Source organism: Gadus morhua, chromosome 13 (genome assembly GCF_902167405.1).
Source record: "Gadus morhua chromosome 13, gadMor3.0, whole genome shotgun sequence".
Taxonomy (NCBI): Eukaryota; Metazoa; Chordata; class Actinopteri; order Gadiformes; family Gadidae; genus Gadus; species Gadus morhua.
In genome coordinates this window covers 10649249-10671767 of record NC_044060.1, presented here as the reverse complement: position 1 = coordinate 10671767, position 22519 = coordinate 10649249, and the positions used below count along the sequence as shown (strand labels likewise).

Sequence of the window (22519 nt, the reverse complement as noted above, 5' to 3'; positions counted from 1 at the left end):
TCATTAAAGGGGTTCACGTCCGACGTTCAGGTTGTTCTCTGACTTTGCAAATAGTTGTTGCGGTTATCAACGCACACACACGCGCACACGCACACGCACACGCACACGCACACGCACACACACACACACACACACACACACACACACACACACACACACACACACACACACACACACACACCGCCAACTTGGGTGAAAGCATATAATAATACTCCAACAGACACGCTCATAGCGTGTGCCTGGTGGCTGATATTGGCAATGGCTACTGCTGGAAGCTGTTCCTCCGGAGTTTAGAGGTCAACCTCTGATCCCTCTCTCACCCATGCACCTGTTGTACAATCGCACCCGGAGCCCATACTCTCCTCACCCAATTGTGAATGCCTTATTACCAATAGCAAATAGTTTCCATTAAATGCTTCACAAACATACTGGGACATAATCAGCATAACTCTGTTATAAATGCATCTATCCAAGTTTAGTCCTCATGTATGAATTGGTGTATTTTATATTAACACTTGCAATGGTCACTTGATTATTCTGACCCTAGTGGAACATTTAATTCCATTATAAAAAGGGAAATATTTCAAACTCAGTTATAATATATTTTAATAAATAGAAGTAGTGCTACTGTTGTGGTATGGGGTCAATTCCAATCAGCACTTTCAATCATTGTCATCGTCCATTGTACTACTTTGTTCCCTTATAGCTCCTAATATCTGACATTATGGTTGTCCGATAGTTGTTGAAAGGATTATGATTTGATAAAAAACTGTCTGAAGTTGTCATTGTTAGGTTCTAAGCATTTATCTCTTTAAATGTCCTTCACTTTTTAATGATTCCACTACTTGACTTTGTCACTCTCATTGACTAAAATACATACGACACAAATGGAAAAAACTTTAGCATCGGCAAGGCTTTATTAGGCCTACAGGTTAGGCTACAGAAGTTCCATGTGGTAAGGCTTTTGGGAGATATATGGCTGTATTAAATTGAGCAAGCAATTAAACAGCGTCCAGATAGGCTCTGACGTTTTAGATTACAGCTGGCAGACACCAATCATCGTACACCATTTCTTCCAAACTGTTGTCTGGGTTTGTCAGCTTATCTTCAAAAGATTGAGATAACTGTTTAGGAAAGGGACAATTCTTAGCAGGCCTTTACTTTCTAGGATATCTTGCTCATGTTTCCTAATGTGTTGCTTTGTTGTAAGGACGCTATACAATATATTATGGAACAAATTAAGATTAGGTAAACGGGCACATAATTATTGTACTTCCCATGGCAGCCCTCGGTTTGAGGGCTATCAAATGTTTCAGAACAACAAGATTCAATGACAACTTTAGTAATCTTATGATTACTTCATAAAAGTTGGATAATTTACAATGCACGAGAGGACATTCGGTCCTAAATTTATGGGGAATGGTTTAACCTAGCATTTAAGTGCTTGGCACTTAAAATGCATATCTTATATGAATATCTTAAATGTACCGACAGCGATAAATTGTTGTTACTCTTTCTTTTGACAAATGTACTTATTGTAAGTCGCTTTGGATAAAATCGTTTGCTAAATTCCCTAAATGTAAATGTCAACGATCGCCTCTCTTATTTTTCGAATACAAGCAAAATATTCATAAAATATACATTTCCATTGTTCTCTAGGACGCCCCGTTGGTCGTGTCACATTGGACAAGACCATGACATAAAAACTCAACAGCCCACCCATGATGTGAATGAATAACCAGAAATATATCAACCATCTTATTGTATACATACTGAGAGTTGGGGACGTCAGAAGTCTTAGCTAGATGACCTACAATGTTCCATCAGTGTTTGTGTGTTGGATATGTTTGTATGTAAGTATGTATGTATGTATGTATGTATGTATGTATGTATGTATGTATGTATGTATGTATGTATGTATGTATGTATGTATGTATGTATGTATGTATGTATCGTATGTACTGTATGTATGTATGTATGTATGTATGTATGTATGTATGTATGTATGTATGTATGTATGTATGTATGTATGTATGTATGTATGTACCGTATGTATGTATGTATGTATGTATGTATGTATGTATGTATGTATGTATGTATGTATGTATGTATGTAAGTGTATATGTATGCAGGCCACTGGAAGGACAGGTGGTGCTGTCTCCATTGATTAGAGATAAGAGGTCATTAAATGTCAGTAAATAGAGAAGGTCTCAGACAGGATATAAACTGTTATGTAACTCTGCAGATTTTTGGCTCACTTGAAGGGTTACCAGGGGTAACAGGGATAATTTCTTAAGATATCTTCAAATAATACAAGGAAAGGTGACACAGACTTCATAAGTCATCGCGTGCCTGGCACATGAAGAGATCAATGGTAAACAATGTGAGAGCTGTGTTTTAGCTGTCGTTAATGGTTTATCCTCGTAGCTGACAGCCAACAAGCAGAAAAACATGTTTTCATCTCTGCGTTCATTGCTGACACATTTTGAAAAGTGAAAGGTCACACGTTGGAACTGAACAAGTACATTTTAACCATTATCAGCATGGGCTCTGACACAATGATAATTTCAGAAGACATATTACAGTCATATTAACTGCTGTTACTAGATTCCAGAATATAACACATGAGGCATAATTCATAATGTCACATACCTACTTTATTTATTATATTATAGGTAACAACTGTTTAGTTTGGTAAATAAAAAAATCCCTTTTAAGTCCTTTAACAGACTGATTTATCCAGAGCAACTCACAGTGAATCCAGTTACATGTCATCAAGGAGCATGTCATTATGGGTTAGGGCTTCTTGCTCAAGGATGCCTACAGGTCAGTCAGTGTACATTGGGGATCAAAGTGAAACACAATAACCACTACATGTTACTGTTTGCATTGCAGAGACTAACGTCATATTCTGAAACTCTATTCCAATGGTGTGATGTCATTCAAGGTTATAAGGTCACCCCTCTCTAGCAAACATCCACTAGTACAGGACAGGTCATAGTACCCAGAACACGGATGTAAACCATTGACTGGGGGGGGGGGGGGGGGGGGATGTTGGTTACAATACCTTATGTTGTGTGTTACAGTACAGCATGTGTTAGTGTGTTGTTTGTTACAATACAGTGTGTTTTGTGTTACAGTACAGTATGGATTAAAATGGGTTCCCAGGCCTCAGTCTAAGACGTCAGGAGGGCGTGGGTCAGCTGGTGGTGGTCAACCTGGCATCTCTACTGCAGAGGTAACACACATGCACATAAGCAAGCAAAGAAATTGAGACACAGAGCATTGATACTGAGTACCTGTACTCATGTCTGTGTGTGTGTGTGTGTGTGTGTGTGTGTGTGTGTGTGTGTGTGTGTGTGTGTGTGTGTGTGTGTGTGTGTGTGTGTGTGTGTGTGTGTGCGCGCGCGTGTGTGTGTGTGTGTGTGTGTGTGTGTGTGTGTGTGTGTGTGTGTGTGTGTGTGTGTTGGGGGGGGGGGGGGATTGCATTAGAATAAATGAGAGGGAGATTTTATGTAGGATGAGGCTTAATAGATGTTAAAAAATGTAGGCCTATGCAATCTAGCAATGGAAACTGCAACTGTGGTATATGTGCAAATAACCTGACGACGCGTAAAAAATAAATAAAAAATCAATATCTTACAACGCCATCGTGTGTTTTTCCTTAGCAAATACACTTAATTCACAAATGAAAACATGACTTACTTCTACCACCAGGGCGCGACAGAAGCAGGTGAACTCTGTGTCACTTTGATATCCCTCCGAGCGCTCTGGTCCTACTTGAATCGTTGTCCGCCAAGTTCAACTCCAGTACACAAGTTCCACAACACGCATCTCTTCACCCATGCTCTTCTGCTCGCCATGAGTTCTGACAATTCCCGTGGAGACATTTCGATTCCTTTGCGAAACCTTCTGAATTCCATAAGGTGTATTCGGGATCGAGTAAGAGGTGGGGGAAAGAGAAAGGAACTGTAAACGATAAGTAGCGACTGCTGACGAGTTAGGATGCTAATGCTATGAGGCCAGCTAGCTAGATCTGTTGCAACGCCACAGTGTGACACTATGTGTGCTATGTTTATGCTCATTAAATAATATGTTTCTTCAGATTGATTCAAGTTCTCATGAAAGGTATCTAAGGCTTACACTAGGCAACCATGCATGGTTTTTGCTGCTGTAAACAGTTAAGCTGTCAAAACAAAGTTTGACAATGGGCTGTCTCATAGTTGTATCTATTAATGAATAAGGTAATGCAAAGATGCTGCATTATAACCTAGAAGTAGGTTTGTAAATCAGTACCATGCTTGTACTTAGTGAATAACTGCGAGACATAGACTACTTGAGCATCTATTTTTAGACACCGAGAACGTCTGAGATATAATGTCTTCCGTTTTACACCACAGATGGGGAGTCCAATGAATCAGACAGCGAGGAGTTTGACCTCTCCAACTTCTGGGACACAATGAGTTCAGTACAGATCTAACATTATAATACCAATTCAAGCATACTTTCCTCTATGATCATTGCCTGTTGTATTCTAAAGCCTTGTTTCATCAACTTACCATACTTCAAATTCTCTCTCTCGCGCTCCTCAGACCAAGCAGTGAAGGCTGTCTCTCAGGAGGCGACCAAACTCAGCCTGGCCTTCTCCACCCCACCCCCACCCCCCCATCAGGTATAGTGTACTCCTTTTGTAGATCCTCACCATCATTCAAACACATGTTACAACTTTTTCACGATTACTTAGTGATAAGTCATTAAGCAGTTCAGTGAATCAAGATACATGTCATTAAGCGGTAAGGGATTAGGGCATCTGTCTCAAGAATGCCTACGGGGCAACATGGGGGATTGAAAGCAGTACCTTTCAGCTGGTTTTCACCAATGCCATGAATACCACAAGACTATCCTGCCCCATAATGGCCACAGATTGACTGTTCTTATCCATGCCTTATCAAAGCCTAAATGAAAGGAAGCTATCAAATAACTTTATCTCTGTCCTATCAAATTAAGTCATTTAGTTGGTTGTTTTGTTAGCAATTATTTACTTCTAGTGTATTAATGAGATCTTAGTTTTCAACTAGGTTCTCCCTTTCTCTCTCGCCGCCTCCGCAGACGGGAAACAACTTGTCAGAGTCACTCCAGAAGAGCATTCTAACCATGTCCACAGTCTACTACTGGCTTCCCAAGAGTCAAGGTAACAATCAGAAGAAGCTCCCCCCCTGTGTCCAGCCAATAGTTATACAGCTGCTAAAACGGCTTTCAGAAAGCCAACCTTTAGCTTAATAGAATAATATGTTTGGTTGATACGTTTATCCAAAGTGTCTCACAGTATGAGCGGGAATCAAACCCATGGCCTTGGCAGTGTAAGGCCAGTTTGTAGCAGTGTAGAGGTCCCTGATCTCAGTAAATTGTGTTGTGTGTTACAGTACAGTTTGTGATAGTGTTGTGTGTTACAGTGTTGTGTGTTGCAGAACAGTTTGTTGTGTTATAGTACAGTTTGTTGTGTGTTGTTGTAGTACAGTGTGCGTAAGTGTATTGTGTCTTACGGTACATTATGGTTTACAGTGAGGGTCTTGTGTGTTATGGTACAGTTTGTGTTGCAGTGTTTTGGGGTAAGGTACAGTATGGGTTAGAATGTGTTGTGTGTTTCACCACAGTGTATTGTGCGTTACAGTACAGTATGTGTTGGTGTGGTGTTTGTTACTGTACATTGTGTTGTGTGTTACAGTACAGTATTGGTTAGATTGTGGTATGTGTCCCAGGTCTCAGTCTGAGGCGTGCGGTCCGAGACGCCAGCGTGGAGGTTCTGGAGGGCGTGGGTCAGCTGGTGGAGGTCATCCTGGCATCTCCACTGCAGAGGTAACACACACCCACATGCACATACATATGCAGAGACATGGACACACAAAGCGCTGATACAGAGTCACTGTCCTCATTCATTTTGTGTCTGTCTGTCTCTCTCTATGTCTCCCTGCCATTCTGTGTCAATGTCCAGTCTGTCTCAGGAGCAGTTGACCTCTACAGGGGGGGTGTGGTCTGCCTGCGACCGCTTCCCATCGCTGCCTCGAGGTCAGCACCCCAAAACACCCACCTCAGCCAACGCAGCATAAACTCCAATAGTGGCCTTATAGTGGTATCAGCTTCAGCCTGAAGGGGGCGCCACCGCTCTCTGCACTGGGCTCCACATAAACATGAAGTATAAAGTGTTTGTCTGTCTGCAGATAACAAGGCATCTGTGATGCTTGCCCTGTCTGCGCATATCGGAGTAGTAAAGGATGCGATTGAAGAGATTGAACAGGTACTAAACACAAGCTCAACCATGCTGTAAACTAATTAGTACTATAGATATGACTGTCTAATCATAACTGAATTATCGTCTTTGTCTTTTTGACTTTATATCACTAATAAGGTGAGTGCTGCATGCAGCGCTCAACTGTTGTTCTTCATAAGTTTTATTCTTTCTTTCTTTCTTTCTTTCTTTCTTTCTTTCTTTCTTTCTTTCTTTCTTTCTTTCTTTCTTTCTTTCTTTCTTTCTTTCTTTCTTATTCTTATTCTCTACAAACTTTGACCTATCTCCTTCCTAAATTTTTTAACTAGAGACTCCATTCAAATTTTAAAATATTCAGAATAGCTGCGAATCGCGCGCTTCTTTTCAGATTTTCTAAATATTTTATACTTTTTAAGATATTCTACTTTTAAAATACTGTTTTTTTAACATGGGAGTCAATGGGAGGACGGCAGAGCTCCTCCTGGTACTTCAACTGTTTAAGACGTAACTAAATCAATTTTCAACCGTTTATCTTCGTTCAAACCATTTAACAAATCTACCCACTGTTGCCAGATTGGGCAGTTTTTACCGCTCTATTGGGCTACTTTTAATCACGCACCGGCTAGCTATTCTCTTAAACACACACAAACACACACACACGCACACGCACACCAGCAGTGCAGGGCAATACATTTGACCTTTCAGATTCTTCAGTTCAATAAATTTTACATTTCTGCATTCTTAGCAATGCTTCGTGCTTTTCGTTCAGCTGTCACTTTATTTGTTTCCAACCATTTACATGTTCTTAAATGGTGCGCATGTTTACATTGTTTACTCCATTTAGACTTTTGAACTTGTTCAAATCCCTTCACTTGATTCAAGCCATTTAACGTTTCTTTATGTCTTTTCTTAATCTACGTGGCTTTATTAAAAAATATTTACATCCTCACTTTGCACTACAGCACTCACCGCATTTTCTGCAGGAAATGCATTTTGTGGTTAATTATATTATTGTCATTTATGTTTCGGTTGCTTTGGCATATTAAGGAATTACAATGCCAATAAAGCCCTTCAGAGATTTGAAAAAGTTGTCTAACTGGCCCCGCCCCCTCAGGCCCTATTGGAGGAGGAGGACCCCTTCAGCGACCTCCTGGGGGACCTGGACGAGGAGGAAGAGCCCCGGGGAAACCAGGACACCTATTGGTCGGAGCGGGACCGGCGTGTGATTGGCCCGTGCCAGGGGCTGATGAAGGCGTCTGGGGCATGTCTCAGGAAGCTGTCATCGGCGGTCAGAACCAATGGAGACGCTGGATCAGCTCAAAACCGAGCTCAGCTAGACGACCTGGAGGAGCTGAGCAAGGACGTCAGCCCCCGGTGACAGACACACACACACACACACACGCACATTCAGGGCAGGAATTTCACCGGCGGCCACGGCCGTCGTTGCCCCTCTGTCCGGCTTTGATGCCCTTCTGTGGACTTCGTGCCCCGCCCACTATGGCCTTGGTGCCCCGCCCAGTGTGGACTTGGTGGCTTGTCCACTGTGGCCTTGGTGCCCCGCCCACTATGGCCTTAGTGCCCAGCCCACTGTGGCCTTAGTACCCCGCCCACTGTGGCCTTGGTGCCCCGCCCACTATGGCCTTAGTGCCCAGCCCACTATGGCCTTGGTGCCCCACCCACTATGGCCTTAGTGCCCAGCCCACTGTGGCCTTAGTAACCCGCCCACTGTGGCCTTGGTGCTCTGCCCACTATGGCCTTAGTGCCCCGCCCACTGTTACCTTGGTGCCCCGCCCACTATGGCCTTGGTGCCCCGCCCACTGTGGCCTTGGTGCCCCGCCCACTGTGGCCTTGGTGCCCCGCCCACTGGGGCCTTGGTGCCCCGCCCACTGTGGCCTTGGTGCCCTGCCCACTGTGTCACTTTAGTTTTTTTCTTTCCCCCTGCCTCTTTGCTCGGGATGTGTATCGAAACCCGGTGTTGAACGGGCCCCGGGGCTGAATAATTACACACATAGTATCGATAAGCTGACCTGCGCTGTTATCGCTATTTGAAGTCGGTGTTGGAGACCACCAAAAATAAAGCTCTCTGTCTGTCTCTCTCTCTCTCTCTCTCTCTCTCTCTCTCTCTCTCACTCTCTCTCTGCATCTCTCTCTCTATCTAGTATGGACGACCTAGCACTGTGTCTTTATCCACCAATGGAGTACTCGGGAGTGGAAAGCAACGTAAGACACACTCACACACAATCGCAAACATAAGCTTTAGATATGATGATCCATTTTAGCCAATCTATTTTATTTTACTTTTTAAGGTCTGATAGAAGTCCCCCAATTAATTCACCAACTGCTTTATGATTTGTAGCCACAAGCAAACGACTACTTACCACTTAGTTTGTAGAAGGGCGATAGGATTAGTTCCCTGGTATATTGAAATGTTGAGGGTAAAAACTATTTGTGCATAAGCTGATGCACAAATGATAAAAGTTTGAGTCACAATCATTTTCAAACCTACAAATGGGGCCAAGTTCGGAACGACTGCCCTAAACCCTACCTGCTCCTTCCTGACATGATCTGAATTCGCTATCTAACCCTACCACCTCCGTAATGCCTTCATTTTAATTCACTATCTAATCCTACATGCTCGTTTATGACACACAATATGAATTCACTGGAAATTTGAAAAGGAAAAGTGAGTGATTACTTGCATCTGTTACTTAGGCATCCAAATTGGCAGCCTTGTTAAAGAAAATACTCGGAGTCATCAGGTGAACACACACACACACACACACACACACACACACACACACACACACACACACACACACACACACACACACACACACACACACACACACACACACACACACACACACACACACTGTGTCGGTGTCAAGATGTCAATATGGTTATCAAGATGGTTGAGATTTGGATCTTTATCTCATGTCAGATTATTCAGCTTTACCTGCCTGTCTCTGCCAACTTTGAACTTTCTCCTTCTCTCTCTTACCCCACCTTCCAGGTCCAGTCATGTGTGTGGGGAGTCTGAGCTGACATGGGTTCAGTTCCTAGAAGCAGCTGTAGATCATAACCTGCAGAAGGCTAAAGACCTCATGCAGTCTGACCCCTGAGTCCGGTGTGTGTTTGTGTGTGCGTGCGTGTGCGTGCGCGTGCGCGCGTGTGTGTGTGTGTGTTGGGATGTGTCTGTGGGTGTGGTTGTGTTCTTGTGTCCTCATCCGAACTTTGTCATGATGTAACTCAACTTGATGGCTTGCAATTACGAGTTTTCACAGCAAAGCCATCGGTAAACACACGTAAAATCACTGTGCTGCTGTGCCATAACCAGAACAGGAACATGTCAAAGCAGTCATGTTTGTCAGTTTGTAAGCAAAGATGGAGATAATTCACGGCTTTTCTCAACTCAGAGAACTGTCAATCAAACATTAAAACTTTAGGTCAGTTGTTCCACTAGGTTGTTGTACTTACTTAACATTTGTTTATAATGAAATTATTAATAAACCATGAAACCCGTTCATGCTCAAAACCCTGTTCAGTATATACAGTGTATAAATATATATATATATATATATATTATATTAGTATTTTAGAGGACTATAAACCAATGTTTTAAATAGACATTTAGTTTTGGTTTCCCAACAATAACTTTGTTGGGAAATTTGAAGAAGCATATTATTTTTTCCATCAGCTGCAATATTGTTTCCTACTCGTCACTTTGACATCATCAGTCCTTGTGTAACTGTTCTGAATGTAAGTTTCTGGGTGGGAGTGGACCACTCCCACCCCTGAGCCAATCCTTATCCATCAACAGAATTCTTCTCAATGAATCATTTGGTTCCTGTCTACCTTTACCACCCCCAACCGTTGGAAAATCTCTGATGTGTGCGCAAATTAAATAGCCATTTCTATAGCTTAACTCTAACCAGTAAAGTTTGTTAATGGTAAAACATATAGTGCAGGTTTTATTTAAAACATGTTTTTGAATGATAACATGTAATATAACTTATAATGAGCTTATCTATGAATGCAGAGTTATGTACTACATTCTCCTGATTGAGAAATGAATAGAGTGATGTGTTACATATCCTGACCATGCAGTTTGGATATGAATTATGTACTGCATATCCTGACTGAGGTATTAATAGTTATATACTAGATATCCTGACTATGAGGTGGTCAGAGTTATAATAGAGTTACTGTATGTACCCGGACTTTGAATATGAGATGTACTACAGTATCCTGACTAAGGTATTACTAGACTTATGTTCTACAGTACCCATACTAAGGTTTGAATATGTGTTATGTACTAAATATACTGACTGAGGTATTCATAGTTATTTACTACAGTACCCTGACTATGAGGTATTTATAGAGTTCTATACTAGATATACTGACTGAAGTATTAATAGTTATGTACTACAGTATCCTGACTACGAGAAAGGAATAGAGTTATGTACTACATATACTGACTGAGGTATTAATAGTTATGTACCACAGTACCCTGACCGAGGTTTGAATATGAGTTATATACTGCATACGGACTGAGGTATTCATAGAGTTATGTACTACAGTACCCTGACTGAGGTTTGAATACAAGCCATCCAGGTAAACGGGGCTTGGTTGTGTTGATACGGTAAATACCTCACACTTGATTGGCTGAGAACAAACACAACATTCAATGTTAGAACAGGCAGGCCTAATTTAACAATAACGATATGCAAGGCAAATTTATACAGCAACCATTCAAACTGAGAAGCCACCCACAAAGGCTTTACATAAATAGACAATAACATTTTGAACATTATCAAAAAATAACTAAATAAACGTTGATCAGGGAGTAAAATCTGAGGAAATAGTTGATGTATCAAGCTTCCAGGTTATAATTCGATTCATTAATTGGTTTATATCTGAATCTTGACATCATTGCCTTAAATGATGCCAAGTATGTATGGTATTGTAAGAATATTTTATATCACTTAACACATGAAGAACACCTGTTTTCATTGTAGTGACTATGGTGCTCTGGACCAGATCTCTGCATGTGATCCAATCAGAGACTCCACAATGTCAATGGTGGTGGAGTGGCGGAGGCTGTTCCCCATTAAAACCCATATTTGGTGCAGCCTGGTTAACCTTAAACCTATCTGGTTGGTTGTGAGTCCCCTAATGTTAACATACTCCCTTTCCTGGGTAAATGGTTACATTGTGTTCTGCTTTTGCATCTCTTTTGAGTTCTACTTTCCTTCTCTGACTTATGGCATGTCTGGGGGGAATAAGGTGCCAACTGAAGTTATGGCTTGTTTAAACATGTATTCTTTAAATGTGTGTTGGCAGAGGGAGGACAATTTGGTGCTGAGGAAGAAAAGCCAGAAGCTGTCACCTTGAGTCTTTTGGGGAAGGGGCGGGAGTGTAGCTTCCACCGCTCTGGGTGATTTTAACGCCAATGATTGATTGACATGATTGTTCAGTATTGAGCAGGTTCATGAGTATTTACTTTTCTCAGGGAATGATTTATTTAACATTTGACAGACATCTCCACAATACATGAATAAACGGCAAATCGATCATTCCTCAGATTAAGTCTTCAGCAGTTATTTAAATCTATTGACACACATCAAAATTATTCATAAATCAGATTGCATGGCAAGAGGAATAAGATAATAATTTAAAAACAAATCTTATTTTCTTCATGGGATGATGCTCCAAAAAACGTTTGAATATGATGTTTCAAAAAGAAAAAGCTTGGAATGCAACAGTTCTGGTTGTTCGTTGTAATTATTCTAAACCAATGAAATAACAGAAAGAAGTCACCACTGCAGCAGTGGGCGGAGTTATCTTGGATATAACCTATGTCCCAGGTTTGATCCAGGTAAGCTCACAGGATGAGTCCCCATGATGACTGAACAGAGAGTAGAATAACTTTAGTGTCTGAGTCTGACATTCCCTTGTTGCGTCTTAATTTTCCGGTTAACCTGTAAATCCAGCTTCTTGAAACCCCTGGCCGATCCTGTTTGTAGTAATTTCATCCCACTTCTGCAGCACACTCAGCCACACTGCCAGACACCTTCTTGTTCACTGATCACACAGCATGGATCTCCGTAAGTAATACAACTCTACATATGTCTGTCTGTTGGTGTCTGTCCTTTTATCTGTCTTTAGGTCCCTCTGTGTCTGTCTGTCTACCCTTCTGTCTGTGTTTCATTCCCTCTGTCTACCTTTCAGTTTGTTGGTCTTTAGTTCACTCTGTGTCTGTCTACCCTTCTGTCTGTCTGTCTTTCGTTCACCCTGTGTCTGTCTGTCTGACTTTTGTGCGCTCTGTCTACTAACCTTCTGTCTGCCTTCTCTGTTTTGGTCGGTTGGTCTGCGTCTGTCTCGCTGTCTGTATACATGTTTACATATGTACAATCTTTCAGGTACATACACGTATAGTTACATACTTCTATGAATGAATGCACACATGCATGCAGGTTTTGTTGGTGTTTCATTACACAATGATTTTCTGGCAGTAGTTTGGGTACTTGCTTCCAAGTCACGAAATAACAAGTAGAACAGGGATGGGCAACTGGCGGCCCACATCCTCACTCAGTGCGGCCCGCATCCTCACTCAGTCAGGCCCGCACATAATTAAAAAAAAAATAATGATAATAATAATTGATCGAGTTACAGAAAACTCGGTCAAGAAAGATGAGAAGAATTCATAGAATTCGAAGGCAAACCCATGCGTCTAGTTTGCTTAGAAGCGATATCAGTCATTAAAGATATCCACTTAAGTCGCCACTACAACTACTAAAACTGCTTGTTGGGTTTGAGTTCATTGAGTTGTTGCACTTAATGTTGGGCCACTGTTTCAGTTTTTTGACTTCATTGAATGATGATGTATGTGAGCCCTTTGCACTGATAAAAATAGTGACCATTCATGTGGCTGTTTGAGCATGGAAAACATGAAATGAATGTATGTTGGTTCAATTAACATACCGTACATAGGTTATGATTCTGGATGATTTTTTAGGTAGTGGCCATCCCCAAAATGCACCAGAATACAGGAAATCATATATACCAAATTCAAAATTGTGTAGCTTCTCTCAGCTCACGTTTAGTTGAAGTGTGCAGTCATGTGGCCCTCCGATGGTTATGATGAAAAATGTGGCCCTCTTTATCATGAAAGTTGCCCATCCCTGAAGTAGAAGGAGCCTGAAAGCAAACAGAAAGAGGGTGTGAGAGATAGTGATTGCATGTGACAGAGCAAAAGAGTGGGCGTGAGGGAAAGAGAGAGCATTTAGAAAGTTTCAACAGGGTGAGGCAATTTCAAAACAGAGAGGCAATTTAGAAACGGATAATGTCTTTACATGTCGAACATCTTCAACATCGTCAACATTAACTCTTTTTAATTATGACGACAGATCAGACTCACCCACACTCATAGTACAGTCTGTGTGTGTGGGTACAAACACACCCATGTAACATCATGTACAATCTTGACTGGCATCCTAGAGTTCATCCTGTCAACGCCCAAGGATTGAAAGGGCTGATGTCATAGTATAGTATTACACATTACTACAAAACACCAAATACTATTAGGCCTCTTCTGATCAACTGACTGTTGCAATGCATGGATCATTTTAAATACATTACATTATTAACATTTTGCTCAGTTGTAATGAGTTGTATTAATTTGTGTTCTGCTTGAATCAGGGTGTTATTTAGGTTATATACACACAGAGAGACAGAAAGTCATACAAACACACTGACAAGAAGACAAGCTGACTGAGAGAGAGACACATACACACACACACGTGCGCACACACAGAGATATAACTCCAATGATGTGTTTTTTTGTTTACTTCAACCAGTTTATCGCACAGTGGACCTCCACTGCCAGGCCAATAACTCCGCCCACCACACAAGTGACATCTCAACCGAGGAGTTGATCATCAGGCGAGGACAGTCCTTCCTCCTGAACTTGGAGCTGCCAAGACCTTTCAACCCTAACACTGACCAGCTCCACTTCACAGTAAAAACTGGTGAGGGTTTTACTAAAGTATTCACAGTTACTAATACTTTGTCACACTGACTAAAGTATTCTTATAAAAGGATTGGAAAAATGTATGATAGATGGATTGATGGAGGGATGGATTATAGAGATGGATGGATATAGGGATCGGAAGATGGATGATGAATAGACATCTGAATGAATGAATGAAGACATAGTAAACCGAATGAATACCCATTCCATATTCTCCAGGCTCCAGGGCGTCAGAAGACCTGGGGACCCAGTCTGCGTTTGGAATCCCCGAGAGTCATGTGACCCGCTCCCCGGGTGCCAAGGCGAAGTGGAGGGCCGAGCTCGACACGACCTCCTCCCCAGCCCTGGGCAGGGTGACCCTGGCCGTGACCCCGCCGGCCGACGCCCCCGTGGGGAACTACTACCTGACCATGGAAAGGGGGGACAAGGAGGCCAGTCTGGGACGTCTGGTGGTGCTCTTTAACCCCTGGTGCCCAGGTAGAGAGACACCTACTCAGACAGAGAGACACTGACAGAGAAAGAGGGAGAGAGAGAGGGAGGGAGAGGGAGGGAGAAAGTGAAAGTATTGAAGACAGTAGAGAAGGTACGTTGTGTTCATTGTGTGTGTGCGTGTGTGTGTGTGTGTGTGTGTGTGTGTGTGTGTGTGTGTGTGTGTGTGTGTGTGTGTGTGTGTGTGTGTGTGTGTGTGTGTGTGTGTGTGTGTGTGTGTGTGTGTGTCTGTGTGCCTTTGCGTGTGTGTGTGTGTGTAGAGGACTGGGTATATCTCCCGGAAGAGGAGGAGAGGCAGGAGTATGTGCTGAATGAACATGGAGTGATCTACAAAGGAACTAACAAGTACATCAGCTCTGTGCCCTGGGACTATGGACAGGTACAAGCACACACACACACACACACACACACACACACACACACACACACACACACACACACACACACACCCTAAGACAGACAGACAGACAGACAGACAGACACACAGACAGACAGACAGACAGACAGACAGACATGGAGACAGAGTGACATCCGCCTGGTCTCCTCCATTACAGTTTGATGAGGACATAATGGACATCTGCATGAAGATATTGGACGTCAACCCCAAATACCTGAGGGACCCAACCGATGACGTCTCTGCTCGCTGCAACCCCATCTACGTCAGCCGCGTGGTCAGCGCCATGGTAGGAGACTCCCCTCATACTAAACACAGAGCATGTTATTCTAAGAGTGTCCCACTTCCTTCCCTGCGTTGCTGATTCTAGATTCTCGCTTCTCTCTGTAGTGCAATGAGTGTATAGATTGTTTAAGTGTAGTTTATCGCTTCTTCGTGTTTAAACAAATGTGTGTGTGTGTGTGTATGAATCCTTTTATTTAGTCTAGTTTTGTGTTTGTAGATAGTTCAATTGTTTATTATCTGTGATGCTGATCCTCTTATTTAGTGTTGTTTCTGTGGTGTTATTATACATCCGTGGTCTAGATCATTTAGTTGATTCTAGTTTCTGTGTGGTTTAGTATTCAGTTATTCTAGTTTATTGCTCCTTTATCTTCAGATCAATTTGACTGCTGATCGTTGGATATAGTCTAGTTTCTTGCTCCCTCGAGTTTAGATCAATGGGTTTGCTGATCGTTGGATTGAGTCTAGTTTCGTGCTCCATGAGTTCAGATCAATTCGTTCGACGACGCTGGTGTCCTGGTCGGATGCTGGGGAAAGCCTGACAGAAGGGGCGTGCCGCCGTCCATGTGGAGCGGCAGTGTGGAGATCCTGAAGCAATGGCGCAGGAATGGCTGTCACTCAGTCAAGTATGGCCAGTGCTGGGTGTTCGCAGGGGTCATGTGCACAGGTAGACCTGAGTGTGTGCGTTGTGTGTGTGAGTGTGTGTTTGTGTGTTTTTGTGTGTGTGTGTGCAGGCGTGTGCGTGTGTCGAAGATTCTGCATATATGTAGCTAAATATTATCAGTCAGCCCGATTTCAGTCCCCGCAACATGGAGGACTTTACACATTATCCCACCACCTAAGAAACCATTTCTTGAAACATCTGGATGTCCCGAATATCCAACCGAATGCCAGAGTGCCATTCATAGATTTCGCCTCCGCATTTAATACATAACCAGATATACTAGCCTCAGTTGGATCAGTTGGAGATGAACCCATGTTTTATACCGATAACACCTGCTCACCCCCAACCAGCTGCATTGATCCCAGAGGATATGTCAGCTCCCCACTACTATTCAGCTTTTACACCAACGACCGTGCACCTAACGTGTTTCACCGCTACATAATCACATTCTCTGATGGTACTGCACTGGTAGCCCTGATAAAGGAGGGGGTGGAGCCAGGCCGCTACCGGGCGAGTGTCATCAAAGTGCTTCAGTGGTGGACAATGATGCTATCATTTTCTCAATCTCCCCATAACAGAGGGGATTACCTTCGGAGCCGCTCAATGCAAACCGTATTGTTCCCGTTACAATTCACAATCAACCCATAAAACAAACCGTTTCATTAAAATGCCTGGGGGTGCACATGGACAATGCACTGTCCTGGACCTACCCTGTGAACCTCATCTGCAATAATAATCTGATCACAAATACTCTCACATGGAGAATGCTAGCACACACACACACACACACACACACACACACACACACACACACACACACACACACACACACACACACACACACACACACACACACACACAGACCCTTATCACGTTTATGTGTACATTTTTGTGTCCTTGTGTTCTTCTATGTTGGATGTTCATGTTTGTTAGATAATCTTTCTATGTTGTGGTTCATTGTCAGAGCAATAAGCAAGAACATTTCCGCGTGAACGGAAAATGTATTAATATGATTATTATCGTTATTCACTCAAGATAAAGCTCCCTTCTAAAATGACTGTAGTATAAGTGTAAATGTAGAAGTGAAGAAGGACTCTACTGTCCTCTGCAGTGATGCGGTGCCTGGGCATCCCGTGTCGCGTGGTGACCAACTACCAGTCAGCTCATGACACAGACAAGTCCCTCACCGTGGACGTCTACTACAGCGACTTCGGAGTGCGACCCAAGGAGTCAAAGGACACCATCTGGTGAGCAGGTGCCATCATTTATCCACCAAGCCCGCAACGTTACAACTAATTAAGGTTTTGCAAACTAAGCTTCTGGGTGCGGGAGTAACATACAAAGGGACTTTTGGGTAAAAATAATTACTGAGAAGGCAGTGTTAAGGACACCTTTCTCTAAGACACCTACAGCTAGACTGTAGATGTACGGTTTGAACCCCGAAACTTTTTAGCTGAGGGTACCCTTGATCGCTACACTGCAGGAGACAAGGAAATGTTGGTGTTTCCTCATGATCCCCTGATACAGATGAGAACAGTGGTAAATTCAGTGTCTTTTTCAACAGTTTTACATTTTCTCAATTGTTTCCACACTTATGTCCATAAACAGTTACCTGCTTAGCTGCATAGACATGTACCTATTTAGTTATTTTCTTACTTTTTTACTGAGTTGTGTACTCATTGGATGACATTTCAAAAGGAACTTCCACGTGTGGGTGGAGGCGTGGATGAAGCGTCCAGACCTGGAGGGAGAAGGAGGAAACTATGACGGATGGCAAGTTCTGGACCCCACACCTCAAGAGAAGAGCAAAGGTACGCCCCCAGGAAGCACAACGTTCCACGGCACCTCAGTCCTTAACTTCCCCTTATTCATAATCTGTCTGTATTTGATACTTATTACTTTGAGACTGTTGTTTTTTTTTCTACTATTTTCTACTGGACTCCTTTGATGGAGAGTTAGACACTGCCATACAGTGTTTTTTGTGTTTGTTTATAATACTACATAAGACATATGGAGGTTCATGTCCAGGTTCAGGCTTGCTGATGTAGCTGTCTCTTGAGGTTCATGTCGAGGTTCAGGCTTTCTGACTTAGTTGTTTTTGAAGGTCCATGTCAAAGTTCAGGTTAACGGATGTAGCTGTCTCTGGAGGTTCATGTCAAGGTCAAGGCTTTCTGACGTAGCTGTCTCTGAACGTTCATATCCAGGTTCAAGGGAACGGACGTAGCTGTCTCTGGCCGTTCATTTCCAGTTTCTAGAGAACAGATGTAGCTGTCTCTGGAGGTTCATGTCCAGGTTTACGGGAGCTGACGTAGCGATCTCTGCAGGCGTGTTCTGTTGCGGCCCTGCCTCTGTTAAGGCCATCCTGGACGGACACACACACCTGAAGTACGACTCCCCGTTTGTCTACGCTGAGGTCAACGCCGACGTCATCGACTGGCTGGTCAGTACACTGAGACACGTTTCTTTAGAACGAAACAACAGAGATCAGCACAGTGTTTAAACTGTGATGAGCAAATTTAGCTCATCCAGCTTTTTGATGTTATTTTTGTTTATGAAAATGTGATTTTGCAATGACTTCTTGCGAAGGGATGCAGTAATAGTATGAGTATGTGTGAATATATACCCATACTAGAGATTTAAGAGTTTTTGTAAGGATTAATAATTGTACTTCTTTTTTAGCTAATGTTCAACGACCCGAAGCAGCAGCTGTGCTCTGACACCAAGCGAGTGGGCCAGAACATCTCCACCAAGTCAATCGGCTCCAACAAGAGGCAGAACATAACAGCCACGTACAAAGCCAGAGAGGGTGGGCGCGCACGCACGCACGCACGCACGCACGCACGCACGCACAAAATAACCAAAATCCAATAAAGAACATTTTACTCATGTCACTTCCTGTGTGGTTCTCCAAACAGGAACTGAATTGGAGAGGAATACCTTCAAGCATGCCATCACCAGGGATTACTCACTGGAGGGACATGCCCGGCACAAGATCAGTGTCAACCGGGAGGGCCTTGGCACCGAAGCAGAGGAGGAGGAGGAGCAGGAGAATGCTGAGGGAGGAAGGAGCATAGGGAACGGGGAGATCACCGTGGAGGAAAATGAGGAGGAGAACGCCGTTGTCCCAACTGCGCCTCTCCCACAGATGGTGGTGATGCAGATTGAGGAGGTACGCCGTGACATCACTTCCTGTCGATGATTTGGTTCCGTCCAACTATCCTGCCCGCAGATTTCCACTGAGCCCCGGTCACCTGGATCATGTTGTTGATGTCTCTGGGGTGTGTGTGCAGGCATCGACGCCGATCAGTGGGCAGGACGTCCATCTGAAGGTGACCCTGAGCAGCGAGGACCGGGTGCCCAGATCTCTGTCTCTGCGGGTCAACGCCCAGACCATGCTGTACACTGGCGTACCGGCCGCCAATGTCCTTACTAAAATAGAAGAACACACCCTGCAGCCTGGACGAGGTAATCCGCGCGCGCACACACACACACACACACACACACACACACACACACACACACACACACACACACACACACACACACACACACACACACACACACACACACACACACACACACACACACACACAGCGGTTGCTTTATCTCGGTTTCATATAGTTTCTCATTTTGTTTCTGTTACACTCCTTGCCTCCTTGATTTATCTCCCCCAGCTCTGTCCGTTGCCGTGGTGATCCCGTTCTCGGTGTACGGTGAACACCTCTTTGACTGTGACAGTATGAACATTTCTGTGTTGGCAACGGACCAGAACCACCCAAAGCTGGTGTACCTGGCCGAGAACAACATAGTCCTGCAGGATCCTCCCATCTCCATCACCGTGAGTGACACACACACACACACACACACACACACACACACACACACACACACACACACACACACACACACACACACACACACACACACACACACACACACACACACACCATGGTAACACATTGCCGTCATCAAAAACAAGTTGTAATGAAATTCAAAATGAAATGGACAGACAGGCGCGGACAGGAACATATGATTTGTCAGAGGGAAGCTGAGGAATATTTATTTGAATTGTTGACCCAAGTAGCTGTGGAATGTGAGACATCTAGATACAGGTTGGCACAAGTAATGGTGGTGCCTGACACATTGTAGCCTGGTGTTGGCTGCACTTCAATTGAGTTCATCAAGCAGTGCTGTTTCGATAGTAACGAGAACCTGTTCAGGTCTGTGGTTTGGATTGATTGGCTGTTTTGTGTGTGGAAAAACCACTCACACCTCAAAGTTTATGTTTGGCAAACACATGAACACTGCTTGCCTTTTGTCTGGAATGATATATTATGAGACATGCACTGTTAAAGCACTCTAACTGGCCACAATACATTACAGCTCTCAAGCCCTCTGCAAGCTGACCTACAGTTCAATGTACCTGCCATAGGAGTTCATTCAGAAGTTAACAACACAAAGGTTATTTTGAGGTCTGCAATGTTGCAATGTTAAGCAGCATTCTCTGGTAAGCAAGCCAAGCTTCTGGTTGAGGGAGCTGGGGGCAGGGTAGTGTAGCGGTCAGGTTGTGTGTCTCCAGCCCAAGACAAAAGGTTCTGGTTGAACCCCAATTTCCTCAGTCTACCTGAAGGCATGCTAGGGCAAGATGCCCTAAACTCTACCTGCCCATCAATCCAAGATGATCGGATGAAAGGACTGAATGGTTACTATAATATAACAGGCATTGGTCATGCTCCATGTCAGAGTATGACCGTAGATATTCTGAGAAATAACTGTTACTGTTAACTGGTATGGTTCCTTTTCTCCATAAGGGACAGAGATAGGCCCTGTGGCTGGTTGTGTGTAGCCCGTCCACATGGATTTGAGTGTGATGATGGGGATAAGTACTGTAACTGCTATGTATCTACTTATGTTCCAGGTGAAAGGCGTGGCTAGGCTTTACCACCAGCTGGAAGTAGATGTGGCCTTCAGCAATCCCATACAGGAGACCCTACAGAACTGCTCCTTCCATGTCAGTGGCAGCGGCCTGCTCATCAACCCTGTGGAAGCGAGGTGTGTGTGTGTGTGTGTGTGTGAAAGATAATCACACAATCATCTGTTGTCCATATGAAATGTCCCTGTGATGTATGATGTCAATATCTAATGTATTTAGAGTATGCATTTTTTACCCAATAGTTCACAATTATTTTTCAGTTGACCACTTCACAGCCATTTAGCTTAACAGCTAAATGTTCTCGTATTATCCATTTATTAAGTAGCATGTTCTGCAGGATGGCTACAAGCAGGATCGGGTTTGAACCGAGAACCTTTCAGATGGGAGTTTAAGGCCCTTAGATATATAATGGGTCTACTTTGATATTGCAATGCGTCTGATGTGCATCCAATGTTATTTATACAAATCTCTTATGCCAGTTTATTTATATTAATCATGTGTTTTTGCGTGTGTGTGTCTCTCGCCCAGTTTACCGGACCTGAAACCCGGTCGCCGCATTCGGTTAGTACTTGCCTTCACGCCGTACAGGATCGGAAAGAAGATCCTGGTGGTGGATTTCGATTGCTCCACTTTCAGGGATGTCAAGGCCAGCGTCACCATCGATGTTCAACTGCATTAGGCCACAACACTCCATTACCATGGTGACGAATTCTGGGACCGCAGTTAAAGAGAAAGATGAATCTTGATTAATCAAATTAAGTGCTGTTCTGCATAACCATAATAATTTAAGGTGTAAACATTACCCTACATAACCCCATTGTTATACTGAGGATTTATTCTTTTTATTTTATTTCCGATATAATATTCACAAATCAACACTTTTTCTTTAAATATCAATAAACAGATATAATTTAAACTTAGAGATTCAACAATTTTAGTTTGAAACCCGCTTTGTATATTTTCATGTCTATATTATACCTAGATATTTAATATATCCTAGAAATAAGAAGCCCTAGGAACTAGAAACATAATCTTTCTCCCATACCTGAAGGGAGAGACACATCTTTGACATCCACGCGTTCACCTTTTTTAAAAGTCTATATGTTTTAAAAAACATATTTTCAACCTCACTTTGCACTACAGCACTCTGGAGAGAATGCATTTTTTAGTTTTCTTTTGCTGCTCAGTTGTGTTTACGATTCATTGTATTCTATGTTATTAAAGAGGTTGTATGGGATTGCTCTATTTTCGCTTTGTTTCTTTGTCCTTGAGTTCAGTAAAAAATAGTTTTAAGCCGCAAACCTTTGCAGGAACCAGATAAAGAACTAAATAAAGTTCTGAGGACATTATTGTACCCCCAGATAGGGTTATGTAGGGTAGGACTTTTAAAAGGTTCAGTAACCTTGGGTGCAAACATTTCTGATTGTTGGAAAATCGCAGCAGATTATCTCAACCAACTT

The 22519-nt window shown here is 43.0% G+C and overlaps 2 protein-coding genes across 2 annotated transcripts; both read left to right on the top strand.

Annotated features, from left to right (window-relative positions):
- The first annotated feature begins 3794 nt into the window (after positions 1-3794).
- ccndbp1 (cyclin D-type binding-protein 1) lies at positions 3795-9800 on the top strand. The gene is made up of 11 exons (XM_030376021.1): positions 3795-3949; positions 4401-4463; positions 4593-4672; positions 5110-5191; positions 5760-5856; positions 5993-6066; positions 6219-6295; positions 7380-7639; positions 8425-8485; positions 8978-9024; positions 9279-9800. Exons 1-11 carry the CDS (start codon positions 3862-3864, stop codon positions 9385-9387), a joined length of 1038 nt encoding a protein of 345 aa, XP_030231881.1. The 5' UTR covers positions 3795-3861; the 3' UTR covers positions 9388-9800.
- A 63-nt stretch (positions 9801-9863) lies between these two features.
- tgm8 (transglutaminase 8) lies at positions 9864-22304 on the top strand. The gene is made up of 15 exons (XM_030376020.1): positions 9864-12372; positions 14125-14295; positions 14517-14774; positions 15047-15165; positions 15341-15469; positions 15952-16129; positions 17238-17373; positions 17825-17937; positions 18451-18566; positions 18806-18932; positions 19042-19295; positions 19417-19591; positions 19801-19964; positions 21045-21178; positions 21588-22304. Exons 1-15 carry the CDS (start codon positions 12363-12365, stop codon positions 21736-21738), a joined length of 2235 nt encoding a protein of 744 aa, XP_030231880.1. The 5' UTR covers positions 9864-12362; the 3' UTR covers positions 21739-22304.
- The last annotated feature ends 215 nt before the right edge of the window (positions 22305-22519 follow it).

Bases quoted from the DNA above. Each gene is read 5' to 3' on its own strand.
- ccndbp1 (XM_030376021.1), top strand. From the start codon at position 3,862: ATGAGTTCTGACAATTCCCGTGGAGACATTTCGATTCCTTTGCGAAAC. The intron at 5,857-5,992 runs GTAACACACACC...GTCAATGTCCAG, and splicing joins CTGGCATCTCCACTGCAGAG to TCTGTCTCAGGAGCAGTTGA. The intron at 7,640-8,424 runs GTGACAGACACA...CTCTCTATCTAG, and splicing joins AGCAAGGACGTCAGCCCCCG to TATGGACGACCTAGCACTGT.
- tgm8 (XM_030376020.1), top strand. The intron at 14,296-14,516 runs GTGAGGGTTTTA...CATATTCTCCAG, and splicing joins CCACTTCACAGTAAAAACTG to GCTCCAGGGCGTCAGAAGAC. The intron at 17,938-18,450 runs GTACGCCCCCAG...CGATCTCTGCAG, and splicing joins ACCTCAAGAGAAGAGCAAAG to GCGTGTTCTGTTGCGGCCCT.